The following is a 14,753-nucleotide window of genomic DNA, read 5'->3' as shown; positions in this document are numbered from 1 at the left end:
AGGAAGAAGCAGGGAAGCAAGGGCGTAGACATGACAATGTGGCATTTATAGGTTTGTTTTATTTTTCTTTCATCAGTATGGACTTTTTATTATTTTTGTTATATTAGGTGAAAATATCATGGAAATTATCCAGAAGACAGAAGCACAGTGATATAGAGAAGTGGGTGGTATTTGATGTGTAGGAAGGAATTCCCAAAAGGCCCCAGCTCACCCCTAGTGATGTGGACTAAGTATCACTTCAAGTAACATCAAACGTCCTGGAACAAAATTCTTTAAACTCAATTATTTCCTATGTTTGAGAACCTGAGTGTTCAGTCTAATAATGAGCTTCAATTTATTTCTTGTTTAAAAGGGGAACTGGGGCTAGGTGCAGTGGTGCACACCCCCCAGCGACTGAGGAGGCTGAGGTAGGAGGATCACAAGTTCAAAACTGGCCTCAGCAACTTAGTAAGGTCCTAAGCAATGTAGCAAGACCCTGTCTCTAAGGAAAATATAAAAAGGATTGGGGATGTGGCTAGGTGGTTAAACAAACCTAGGTTCAATCCCTAGTACCAAAAAAAAAAAAAAAAAAAGTTAGAGGTAGCAGGATTATACTAAGTATTTCTCTGAAGGATTACTGTAAATAATTAGTAAAGTGATCCATTTAAATAATCATAGGTACAGTTTTTATGTTACCACTATCACCACCATTGCCATCATCATCACGGCTTTACTATTATTAAACTATAAACAAAATCTCTTTGAAGTCTGAAGTATTGTTTGATCTTATCCTTTTTATTTCTTCACACAGACTTATTACAATTTAAGTTCAAAGACAGAGGAATAGAGCGTAATTTTGGAGATGTGCCACAGAGGTAAGCATGACAAGTATTCCAAAACTTGAAAAACAAACCTATTGAATTGCACACTGTGCAAACTGAAGACCTGTTTCTATTTGACAATGGCACAGTGATTTTATTCATGAACCTGCTCACCTATTCAGAATTTTCTTCAGGGCAGATTTGACATCCTTATTCCTCAGGCTGTAGATCAGGGGGTTGAACATGGGCACGACTGTTGTATAAAACACAGAGGACACTTTCCCTTGGTCCATGGAGCTGACTGACGAGGGCTGCAGGTACATGAACGCAGCGGATCCGTAGAAGAGAGCAACCACTGAGATGTGGGAGCTGCAGGTGCTGAAGGCTTTGGCTCTGCCCTCAGTGGAGCGAATGCGCAGGATGCTGGCAATGATGAGGATGTAGGAGCTAAGGATGGTTAAGGCAGGAGTCACAATGTTAAAGGCACTTAAGAAAAGAACCAATAACTCATTGATGTAGATGCTGGAGCAGGATAGCTCCAACAGTGGAAAGAGATCACAGAAATAATGATTAATCACGTTAGTCTTGCACAAGAGAAGTCTCAACATGAAGGCTGTGTGAATTGTAGACCCGATGACAGCCAAAATGTAGACTCCCACTGTGAGCCAGAAGCAGAGGCAATGGGACATGATGACACTATACAGCAAGGGGCTACAGATGGCCACGTAGCGGTCATAGGCCATCGCGGCCAACATGTGACACTCTGAGATGGCAAAAACAGAGAAGAAGTAGAGTTGAGTCATGCATCCAGGGTAGGAGATGGTGTTCTTCTCCATCACAAAGTTCACCAGCATTTTGGGGGTAATGACAGTGGAATGACAGAGGTCAATGAAGGACAGATTGCTGAGGAAATAGTACATGGGGGTGTGCAGGTGAGGGCTCAGCCCAATCAGTGTGATCATGCCCAGGTTCCCCAGCACTGTGAGCATGTAGATTCCTAGGAAGAGGAGGAAGAGGGGCAGCTGGAGCTCAGGCTGCTGTGAGAGTCCAGCCAGGATGAACTCAGTCACTGCAGAATGATTTGCAGTCTCCATTATCCTGTTAAATTTTCAAAAAGAGAAAACAACTGAACTTTCATGCCCATCTGTGTGTGTGCACATGTGTGCATGTGTGAATGTGGGAGCTATTATTTTCACCTTTATTTGTGGTAATACATATTGCTTCTCTGGGTCAACCAGTGAATCTGCTTGATCAAAGGAGGATATGCTGACATGGAAGCCCTTAAAGTTAAGATGGTTCATAAGTTTGAAAGAGCACCAAATTTTTGGATTTTTATCTTTTTGAAGGAAGGTTGTTCTAGAGGACTCTGTTCTTTTTTCTCATATTCTATATAATATTTTAATGTTAGATATATCAAATGTCACAATGATTATATTTCCATTTGACTTAGAATAAGGAAAAGAAAAGCTTTCTATGATTTATTAATACAGACTTCATAGTCTATTTATGCAGACTTTGTAGTTTTATTGACTATTTTTCTTACCTGAGCTCCAACTCAAAATAACTGAACAATGGACAACTATCCTACAGTGTCGTTCCCTCTGAAACCACTTCTCTGTGCTCCAATTTTCTTCACCCATTTCTGCCACCCACAAGGAAGAAACATAACTACTTACAGATGCACACTTTATTTCAGTAACCGTTCTGAGAGTGAGGATGCATCCCCCACTCCTGTTCCAATTTGAATATATTTCAGGGACAATCATGATGATATCCATTATTTCATGGATTTCTCCACTCTGGTCAGAGAAGCCATAGGTTATAACTGGGCTATATCAATTGCTCTTCATGGTTGAACTGGTGTAAGTTAGAAAACTACTCACATTTCCCAAATTTTAGAAGGGTTTAGGAATAGAAATGCTAGATATCCTCTAATGGGTCTCTTTTTATAATCATGTATTTTGCACATGCTCTCTATAGAATTTAAAGGCGGAGGCTATATGTATTAGTGAGCACAAATGAGTTACATTTGAAATTTTTGTCCAAATTCATTAATAATCCATGATGTTATGTGTTTTTTTTAAAGGCTAACAAATATCTTTAGTTTTCATTTGGGAAGAAGTGAAGTAGATTCTAGAAAACAAAAATTCAGATGGAGAAATCTTGTCATTTGAAAGATGGCTGAAATAAGTGGATTAATTAGCTAGCATGGTAAAAGTACATACATAATGTGAGTTTGCATCCAAATATTCAAAATAATGCTGGAAACTGTAGAGTCAAATATATGGTTTCATGACCAAGATTATTCTAACAGTCAAAAATATCTTGATTTACAGACTGCATTACCATTTTGGAGATGTTGTTGAAGGATATGGCAAGTGACAAATGGGAATATTAAATCATCTTTAAAATATATTCAAGTATTTCATGATTTTATAATTCTAATGGGTCCTGATATTAGATGAGACATACAGTCTGATTTCAAATCTCATCTCAAGCCTGCATTTTCTGCATGAACTTAGGAAAATCATTTCCACTCTCTACACCTCTGAAAAAAAATGTAAATGCCATTGTCTGCCTCATGTGAAAACAATGAATAGCTCCTGTATCTCCATAAGAACTTAATAAAGAGCAGTTTTATTTGCACTGTAAACCACTCAATTTGTCTCTGAATTGTCTTTCATCAGCCAATATTTTCATTTTCATAATTTTGGCTGGAGAATTTTTATTTTTTGTTTTTATCCACAGAATAGTTGCTGCTTTTTCCTACATAAAAACACATAATACAGGGATTTACAATTCTTTTGCTGAGTGTTAAATTCTTATATTGTCAATATTTTCCATCGTCTCAATTAAAATTCATACTCACATTTACGTCATTCAAATATTTATATATCTGGCAGCAAAAAGAAGAATTTTCTTCTTTTCTGTCCCAACAAATACCATAATGTGGCTATTCTATCATAGGATGTTTGGTAGGCTATTATTTTTAGTACATAATGTTCCTTTAGTTTTTCTCTTCCCATATCAACTTTAAGGTATTAATACTTCTTTAATGCTTCAGGTAGTTTAGTTAACATCTATAATGGTAAAACCACATTAATTAAACCAATTTCTGTGTGCTGATGAATATCCCTTATGTTTACATGTAAAATGTGCTTAATTCTGATGAATTATTATGAGTCATTTACCAGCATTCCTTCTGCACTAAATTGTAAAGTGAATACAATGCTATAGCAGTGCCTTTCATGTAATAATTCTCAACAAAAATTTTATCAATAGGGTGGTGGTAATAAACTTAGCAGTAAGTGGGCACAAGTTCAGCATATGTGAAAAAAGCCTTCCCACTTTTTGAGTAGAAATGAGTAAACAAAGAAGTTTTGCCATGATTTTAGACTGCAGGAAGATGATAAGCAAACCTGTGTTAGCCAGGGCATGCGGCTCTTATATTAAGGACACAGAAAGACAGGTAATCAGCCATGTGCATCTCAATTAACACTATGAGAGAAACTGTATCAGAAGAGTCTAAGATTTTAAAAGTCAAGGTCTGGGATTCAGACATACCCCTCCTTCTTCTTAGAGAATCCAATGTGTATTTTCTTTTCCACTTCTCTGAAGGTAAAGTGACTTTGATGACATGAGGAGGTGATAGACCAAAGACATCCTTTGAGTCACTAATCCTGATCTTTTCTGAATCTGATGCCCAAACACACTTGGCTCTCTGCAAAAATTGGCTGATGTGATGATTTTATATGGTGGGTATAGATAATAAGAGCCTGTTTAGCAACAAACAACGATAATGACCTCCCACTGGAATCCCATCCCACAAGTGTCTACCCTGGGGAAAAACAACTATTATAATTTTTTTCCACGTAGGTTCTCAAATGTTTAGTATTGTCACAAGGAAATGATTCTTAAACACAAAGTCATGAGAGAGTGTTAGAGCTCTACTGAGTTCCATGCCATGACATTTAAAAATTAAAGTTTTCAGAATAATTTTGAGATGTACCTTGAAGGAATTATCTGAAGTGGATTTTTACTAAAGAAAAATAGAAAATCAGGGAAAGCCACAAATCCTCATATGATTTGAATATTTTTAGTTTCCTTGACTGCTAGTAACTGCAGTTATATATTATGATAAATTCATTATCAGTAATTCTTGGATTCTTTTCATGTGTTGACTGAATGATCTTAATCTGAAAATAAAATCTTAAAATATTTCAGATTCATGAGGAGTTACTAACAAGGAAAGATGACTTTTTTTTTCTATTCAAAATTAAAATAGAACAATCAACGAACAATGAAAACACATGTATTATGCTTTCTATGTTAGGTGTACCCCAAAAGCTCATGTGTAAGACATGCATGAAAGTCTAGGGTAAAATGATTGGATTTTGAGAATTTTAACCTAAAAGGTGTTTTAATCTACTGACAGGGATTAACTGGGTGGTAACTATGGACAGCTACCATGTGGCTAGAGGAGGTGGGTCCCTGGGCCCATGCCTTTGGGGCATGTATTTTGTCCCTGTAGAACAGAACTTCCTCTCTGGGCCCAGCTGCTTTCTTCTGACATGCTCTTCTTCCCTAATGTTCTGCCTCACTTCAGGACCCAAGGAATTGAGTTGGTTTATGTAAGACCTCTGAAATAAACTTTTCCTGAGCCTCCAAATAAACTTTTCCTCCTCTAATTATTCTAGTGAGGTCTTTTGGTCATAACAGTGAAAAATTTGACTAAAACAGTATGTTACAGAAATTATGTTCATATTAATCTATTTGATTCAAATTAAAGTTACATCTAACATTTTACTCAATATTCAACAAATAATATGTAGTTTTTAAAATACTAGTAACAATAAGTTTTATTAAATTTACTTTGGAGTACTTTAAATCATTGTTAGATATGGAGTTTTAACCCAATTTTGAAAAGTATTTTTGCAAATTGCTGAAGCCTATTCATTAAATTTTCAAGGCTAACAACTTAGAAAAATTGATAAAACCCATAATACACATTGCTCGCTTATAATGATCAACTTTAGAACTAGAAATAGTGTGAGAATGGAGGAAGGAGGGACTTTATAGAGAGAAAAGAGGGGTGGGAGGGGTGGGGGAAGGAAAAATGACAGAATAAATCAAACAAACATCATTACCCTATGTAAATGCATGATTACACAAATGGTACACCTCTATTTCATGTACAACCAGAGAAACAAGTTGTACCCCATTTGTTTACAATAAAAAATTTAAAAAATAAAAAGATAAAAAAATGAAATAGTGTGAGGTGCAAGATAAAATTTTGACAATTTAAAACTTTTATTTTTAAATATATGGTATCCACAAGCATCCATTCATATTGAAGAGTGCCACACACAGCATCATTATCATAATATATGTGATGAGCCAGAGCTTTGCCTGATTATATCCTCAATTGGTGAGAAATGCATGAGAATTAAACACTTGTGTTTGCCATGGAAAGCCATGTAAATTCAGAAAGACAAAATAGAGTCAGGAAGCCACCTCAGAATGGGGAAGCTGTGAGGATAAGAAAGGCCATTGGAATGAACTCCATTATTGAGACAAGGATTATTCCACTCAGCACAACATACACTTTTCTAATCGCTATCAAATTGTTATATGTCATGTATGTACTGCACATTTTATTTGAATCACATTTATGGTCATTAACCCAAATGCCTGACTCTAGAGAGAATGAAATTGAGTCATTTGTAGTGTAATACACTTATCAAAAGTGCAGAAGAAACCTTTAGTCATTCCTGACATTCATTATCCCTGTTCCTCAATCATAACTGTCTGGAGTCTTCCCTCAACCTACAGCCATCTAGAGAGGCCAAGGATTATTCAGCCCCTCTTGCAGCTGGATTTGTCTGTGTATCCTTACAAAAGGGATATAGTTGGAGGTGAGGTCCATCACTTCTAATCAGTGTCCTACGAGTCAAAGACATTTCCTTCTCTTTCCTTATATTTCTGTCTGATGGTCAGATGGTGGAGATGAAAGAGGGATCTGCAGACATTATGAGGGACAACAGATGGGATGGAAGCCGTCTGAAGAGTAGTATAACAACAATGTAAAATGATTCCATCTGTGAGGAGTCACGAAAACTTCCCTGACTCATCTTCTGGTTAAGTCAGTGTGGAGTGTGAATGTGTTTGTGTGTCTGTGTTTGTGTGTGATAGTGCACACTCATACCTAATTGTAAGTTTATCACACTACCTAGGAATAGAATATATTATGTGTTTTACATTCTTTTCAGTTATTAAAACTTTGGATTACACAGTTTCTCTTGTAATTGTTTTAATAAGTTCTATATGTTTCTACTTTTCCTCCTTTTTTATAGGTCTTATTCTTTTTTTATTTATTCTTTTTAGTGATATAAACATAAGGATACATTTTGACATAATCACAAAAGCATGGTATATATATACATATATATATATATATATTATATTTATATATGTTACTGTCTTGGGGATATACTTGATTACTTGGTGTTGGCATTGCTATGCTATCTTCATGTATGTATATTCAAAAATTTGATCAGATTCATTCTCCAGTTCCTTTTTTTCATTCTCTAGATCCTTTCTGGCAGTCTTCTTCATCTGCTCTACTGACCTTTCCTCTATTTCAATGAAATACCCTATTCTATTTTTCTTTCTCTCTTTCCTTCTCCCTCTCTCTCTCTCTCTCTCTCTCTCTCTCTCTCTCTCTTTCTTTCTTTCTTTCTTTCTTTCCTGCCCCTTATTTTGGATTAGGTTATGCATTTCAGAGAAAATATTTGACCTCTGACGTTGGGGGAATAACTTAATTCACTTAGCACAATAGCCTCCAGTTCCATCCATTTACTTCCAAATGCCATAATTTCATCCTTCTTTCTGACTGAGTAATAATATACCACATTTTCTATATCCATTCATCTGTTGAAGGATACCTACATTGTTTCTATAGCTTGAATATTGTGAGTTATGTTGTTATAAACATTGACATGGTGCATCACTGTAATATGCTAATTTGAAATATTTTGCAGATATACTGAGAAATGTGAGAACTGGGTCACATGGAGATTCCTTTCTCAGGTTTTTGAGGAATTTCCATATTGCTTTCCAGAATGGTTGTACCAATTTGTAGACACACCAAAAATGTATGAGTATACCCTTTCCCCCACATCCTGGCCAACATTTATTATTATTTGTATTCTTATAATTGCCATTCTGATTGGAGTAAGATGAAATTATGAATTCATTTATCAGCTCCACAAGTCTTCTGGTGGAGTTTTCTGGGTCTTCTAAATACAGGATCATGTTCTCGGCAAACAATGATAATTTGAGCTCTTCTTTTTCCAATTTGTATCCCTTTGTTTTCCTTTTATCGCCTCTTTTCTCAGTAGAATTTCAAGTACTATGTTGAATAGGAGTGTGGAAAGTGGGCATTCCTTTCTTGTTCCTGATTTTAAGAGGGAATGCTTTCAGTTTTTCTCTGTTCAGTATAATGTGGGCCTTGGATTTGTCATATATAGCTTTTACCACGTTGAGGTAAGCTCATTTATCCTTAGTTTTTCCAGTGGTTTAAATATGAATAGGTGATTCACTTTGTCAAATGCCTTTTCTTTATCTATTGAGATGATTATGTGATTCTTGCCCTTAACACTGTTATGTGTTAAATTACATTTATTTATTTCCATGTTGAACCAAACTTACACCCCTGGGGTGAAACCCACTTAAATAATGTTTCAGTATCTTTTTAATGTGTTTTGGTATGCAGCATACCAATATTTTATTAAGAATTTTTGTATTTATGTTCAACAAGGATATTGGCCCAAAGTATTCTTTCCTTGATATGCCTTTGTCCAATTCTGGTATCAGGATGATATTGGTTTCATAGAATGAGTTTGGCAGTGTTCCATTCTTTTCTGTTTCATGGAATTGTTTGAGGAGAATTGGTATTATTTCTTCTAAAGGTCTGATAGATCTCAGTTGAGAATTGGTCCAGTACTGGACTTTCCTTTGTTGGTAACTTTGTTTGATAGCTGCTTTAATGTCATTAATTGATATTGATTCATTTAAGAAGATTTCTATGTCCTCATATTTCTATTTTACTAGGTCATATATGTTTAGGAATTTTTCATTATTTTCAAGATTTCCTAGCTTATTGGAGAATAAATTTTCAAAATGATTTATGATGGTCTTCTGAATTTCAGTAGTGGATATAGTGATATTTTCTTTTTCAGCTCCAATTCTGTTAATTTGAGTGTTTCCTTTTTTTTTTTTTTTTTTTTTTTTTTTTTTTGGTTAATTTGACTAAGGGCTTATTAATCTTGTTTATCCTTTCAAAAAAAAAAAAAAACAACTGTTTCATTGACCTTATTTATTTATTCTCTTCTTAATTTAATTGATTGATTTTGGCTCTTCTTTTCATTACTTCTTTTCTTCTACTCATTTTGGTGTTAGTTTGTTATTCTTTTTCTAGGTCCTTGAGTTGCAGTGTCAGATTATTTAGTATCTTTCTATTCTTTTAATGTATGAACTCAGTGTTATAAACCTTCCTCTTAGAAATGCCTTCATACATATTGTTCTGGAGCTTTTGATATGATGTATCACTATTCTCATTTACTTCTAAGAATTTTTAAAAATTTCTCTTCTGATTTCTTCTGCTCTCCATTGATCATTCATTGGAGATCATTCAAAAGCATATTATTTAATCTCCAGGTGTTAGAGTGGTTTCTTTTTTTTATCTTATTATCTATTTCCAATTTTATTCCATTATAGCCTAATAGAATTTAAGATTTTTTAATTTCCTAAGATTCTCTTTGGTACCTAAGATATGGTTTATTTTATATGATTTTCCGTGTATTGCTGAGAAGAAAGTAAATTTAGTCATTGATGGATGAACTATTCTATAGGTATCTGTTAAGTTCATATTATTAATTGTATTTTTTAACTCTGTAGAATCTTTACTTATTTAGTGTCTGGATAATCTATCTAGTGGTAAGAGAGGTATGTTAAATCTCTCACTATTAGTGTATTCTGATCTATTCAATTCTTAGTATTGAGGAGGATTTATTTTATGTACAAAGACACATCATTGGAAAATCAATGATTAGAATCATTATATCTTATTGTTTCATGATTCCCTTAAGTACTATGAAGTGAACTTCTTTGTATCTTCTGATCAATTTTGAATCCAAATCCCCTTTGTCTGATATGAGAATAGCTACCCCTGTGTGTTTACGAGTAGCATTTGCATGGTATGCCTTTTTCCATCTTTTCTCCTTCAGTCTGTGGATATTTTTACCTACAAGGTGAGTCTCTTGTAACAACAAAATATTGGGTCTTGTTTTTAATCCAAACTGACAACCTATGTCTTTTGATTGAGGAGTTTAGAACATTTACATTCAATGTTATTAGAGAGAGAGTTTCCTTATTTCATGTCATTTTGAAACACTCCTAATTTTAATAACATTTGATTCTTCTTTGACTGACTATTCTTTCAGTGTAATTAATTGCTATACTGCTTTTCATTTTTTTGTTTTCTTTTATTCCTCATGAAATATTTCATTGAATATGTTTTATAGGGCAGATTATATATTTTGTCTTCAAGATTTGAAAATTTATCTTTAAAGTGTGCTAATGTATTGGTAATGTTTTCTACTGAATTTTTTATTGGTTTGTTGAGTTAATAACCAAATTATTATGAACCAAAATAAGTTTAAGTAGTTGTAAACCAAAAATTATATAATTATTTTATATTTCTAGGATACCCATTGATATTTTTTCAGAATCTCTCTTTATGGAAGTTATCTTTCACTTCCTGTATTTTCCTCTCTAATTTCACTACTTACATTTTCTTTCAGCTCAATGAACATTTCTAAATTTCTTCTCTGATAGGCAGAATCAATATTGTCAAAATGGTTATACTACCGAAAGTGCTATACAAATTCAATGCAATTAAAATCCCAATGATGTACCTCATAGAAATAGAGCAAGCAATCATGAAATTCATTTGTAAAAATAAAAGATCCAGAATAGCTAAAGCAATCCTTAGCAGGAAGAATGAAGCAGGGGTATCATAATACCAGAACTCCAACTATACTACAGAGCAATAGTAACAAAAACAGCATGGTATTGGCACCAAAATAGACAAGTGGATCAATGGTACACAATAGAGGACACAGAAATGAACCAAAATAAATACAGTTTTCTCAAACTAGAAAAGGGTACCAAAATATACAATAGAGAAAAGACAGCCTGTTCAACAAATGGTGCTGGGAAAACCGGAAATTCACATGCAGAAGAATGAAACTAAACCCCTATGTCTCACCCTGCACGAAACTCAACTCAAAATGGATCAAGGACCTTGGAATCAGACCAGAGACCCTGCACCTTATAGACGAAAAAGTAGGTCCAAATCTTCATCATGTCGTCTTAGGACCAGACTTCCTTAACATGACTCTCAGAGCACAAGAAATAAAAGCAGGAAACAATAATTGGGATAGAGTCAAACTAAAAAACTTTTTTTCTCAGTAAAGGAAACTATCAGTAATGTGAAGAGAGAGCCTACAGAGTGGGAGAAAATCTTTGCCACACATACTTTAGATCACTAATCTCCAGAATCTAGAAAGAACTCAAAAAACTACACCAAGAATACAAATAACCCAATCAACAAATGAGCTAAGGAAATGAGCAGACCCTTCACAGAAGAAGATCTACAAGCAATCTACAGATATATGAAAAAATGTTCAACATCTCTAGTAATAAGAGAAATGCAAATCAAAACTACCCTAAGATTTCATCTCACCCCAATTAGAATGGTGATTATCAAGAATACAAGCAACAATAGGTTTTGGCGAGGATGTGGGGAAAAAGGTACACTCATACATTGCTGGTGGGGTTGCAAATTAGTGCAGCCACTCTGGAAAGCAGTGTGGAGATTCCTTAGAAAACTTGGAATGGAACCACCATTTGACCCAGCTATCCCACTTCTTGGCCTATACCCAAAGGACTTAAAATCAGCATACTACAGAGATACAGCCACATCAATGTTCATAGCTGCTCTATTCACTATAGTCAGATTGTGGAACCAACCTAGATGCCCTTCAATTGATGAATGGATAAAGAAACTGTGGTATATATACACAATGGAATATTACTCTGCCATAAAGAATAATAAAATTATGGCATTTGCAGGCAAATGGATGAAGTTGGAGAATATCATGCTAAGTGAGATAAGCCAATCTCAAAAATCCAAAGGCCAAATGATCTCTCTGATAAGCGGATGATGATACATAATGGGGGGTGGGAGGGGGACAAGAATGGAGGAAGAATGGAAAATATAGAGGAAAGAGGGGTGGGAGGGGTGGGGGGAAGTGAAAAATAACAAATTGAGACAAACATCATTAACCTTTGTACATGTATGATTACACAAATGGTGTGACTCTACTTCATGTAAAACCAGAGAAATAAGTTTTACCCCATTTGTTTACAACGAATCAAAATAAGTAAATTAAATAAATAAATAATTCCTTCTCTGACTTTTTATCCACTGTGGTTTTGAGGGAGTCAGTTGTTGATGCATATGGGCTATTTGGGGTGATTTGTTTCCTTGCTTTTTCAGATTATTTGTAAATCTACTCCTCTCGGGTGATAATTATCACCTTTAAGCAAGGTACTATTTTGTGAGCTTCTCTCTAAAGAACGTCAAGTTGGGTGAATATCCAGATATCAATAATCTAAATCAATGTGTGAGCTTTGCTGACGTCATCACCACTTTGAAAGACGCTACTGAGTCCTATTTACTACGATCACTTCAAAGCCATGCCTTGTACTATTCAGCCTTATGAGATGCAAATAGCTTCTTGGTGTTGTTCTCCACAGTTCCTCAAATCCAGGTCTAAAACTTGTAGTAGAGTTCTGGAATAGGTCAAAAAGTAGTTATTAAATTCAATAAAATTGCTATAACAGTAAATGAATAAAAGGGGGAAGATGAAAGATTGGCAATAAAGAGTGGGAAAAGAGAAAAAAAGGAAAGATAAATGATATAAAAGAATAATACTAAGGTAGACTTGCATATATTTGAGGTAACAGCAAATATGTAAGAAGACAAATAGGGATAGAAGGAGGAAGTATAAACTTGAGCTAGGGGACCAGACAGAAAGATAGATTGCAACTAGTGCTTTAAACCATTATGAGTACATTAAAATGGGTTGAAGGAACAATGTTTGTAGTTAGGGTAAGAACTTTCAACCAAGTTAAAGAGTGATATATATGATCAAATTTGACATTAGAGATATTTATAGTCAACCATGCCGAAGCAAAGGCAGTTCTTGTTGAATATTCTTTGTATTCCATTGAATTTTAGACAGTCTGTAGATCCCTCCAGAGTTGCTGGGGCACAGGAATCACTTCCCTAGTAACTATGGACCTCCCACAAGTCAGTTCTTCTTTGTCATCTCAGGAGTCTGCAATTGACTCCTTAGAGGGTGCAGTGTTGTGTCTTGGTCGTTTCTATTGTGGGCAGGAATTCAGGATGCAGGTCTGGAGTGTGCTTCTTATTGCTGTGCATCACTGAATACCTGTTCCTCTCTGTACAATTCCTTTCAAGGTGGTGTAGTGCCTGGTGGCTATCTAAAAACTCCAGCCCTCTGGTTGTGGATTTTCTGCAGGTGTTCTGTGGTACAGAAGAATTCCCCTGGAAGTTGTCACTCTCTGAGGTACTGTTATAAGGGATTCAGGTGTTTCACCTGGATTCTAATTTCCACTGACCCAGGTTGTGAATGGAAGGCAGATTCCCTCTGTTGATTGCAACTGACTGATAAAAAGTCCATCCAGTGTCCGGACAATGACTTTTCACTTGCCAATTGTGGTCATGCTTCAGACTTGGAGCCAGGTCCAGCTGGGAGCAGTCACTCTGTACTGCCTCAGGTCAGGCAATTTTCTACTTTGACTGGCCTCTCTCTGGTTACGGTTGCAGGTGCCTTCCACTTAAGTTTCCTGTGATACTCATGCAATATCTTCTAGTGGCCTCTGCCAGTGGCTGCCACCATCTGGGAATGAGATCTCTATGTCACTGGACATTTAGGCAGCTTCTCTCTGATATAGGACCCAGGATCAAAGGGAGAGTACCTAGACTTCCCCTGGTGTCTTCACCCATTTTGAGCAGTCATGGTTGGTGGTCCTGAGGGATCCACTTTCTTCTACTTGGGGTCAAAGGTGTTTTCCTGTTTGTCTCTGACTGGGTCCTGTGGCAGCTCTGCAGAGCTTTTTGTCCCAGCCTAGGTCACAAGGAGACTGAGCAGAGCTCTGGGATAGGCTCACTACCCACATAGTTCTGCCCCACCCACTTCCCTTTTCCATGGTGAGGGGGAGGAAGTTCTAATGATTTTTAGCCAGTAGCACTTCCTGCAAAATTTCTTTGGAGCCAGATTATTAAGATGACCCACTGCAGGGGACTTCCTTCTGGCTTAATATGAAGCTGTCTGGATGTGGGAAGATGCTGTGTTGATTTAAGGGGGTGACTCGTCAGCTGGGGTCTCCACAAAATGGTGGTGGGCCCCCAGTGCAACTTTTTTCTTTTCGCAATTTGATTTTAAGCTGTTTGAACTGCTTCAAGGACATTGCTATCTGGTCACACTTAAACTTTTGCCTGTCTTTCTAAAGATTTTTACCTGAGTGAGATCAAGAGTTTTTCTACTCCGCCCATTCCAATTCTTTTTCTGTCTCAGTTACCTCATTCGGCTTCCCCCACCCTGGTCCCAGTTCCAGGTTAGGGAACTCTGCACTTATTTTCTACGTTAGTAACCAATCTTCAAGATTCTCCAGGTTTCAGAATTTGTAGCAGTGAATCTTAAAGCATCTATTTTGTCACCTACCTCTCAATTCTGCTTCTCTTGATTGTCCTTTCTGTACTGTGAGGATATCAGGAATCACTGACTCCACTCTGTCACC

General features: G+C 36.0%; 1 protein-coding gene across 1 annotated transcript; it reads right to left on the bottom strand.

The window, feature by feature from the left end:
- Positions 1 to 970: 970 nt before the first annotated feature.
- LOC306640361 (olfactory receptor 8G3-like) lies at positions 971 to 1,894 on the bottom strand (the record flags this gene model as incomplete). The annotated part of the gene is made up of 1 exon (XM_079104561.1): positions 971 to 1,894. The coding sequence occupies one exon, from the start codon at positions 1,892 to 1,894 to the stop codon at positions 971 to 973; it is 924 nt and encodes a 307-aa protein (XP_078960687.1).
- Between the last annotated feature and the right edge of the window lie 12,859 nt (positions 1,895 to 14,753).

The sequence above is a fragment of the Sciurus vulgaris genome (genome assembly GCF_902686455.1).
Source record: "Sciurus vulgaris genome assembly, chromosome: 11".
Lineage (NCBI taxonomy): Eukaryota > Metazoa > Chordata > Mammalia > Rodentia > Sciuridae > Sciurus > Sciurus vulgaris.
This window is presented reverse-complemented; position numbering and strand designations above follow the sequence as displayed.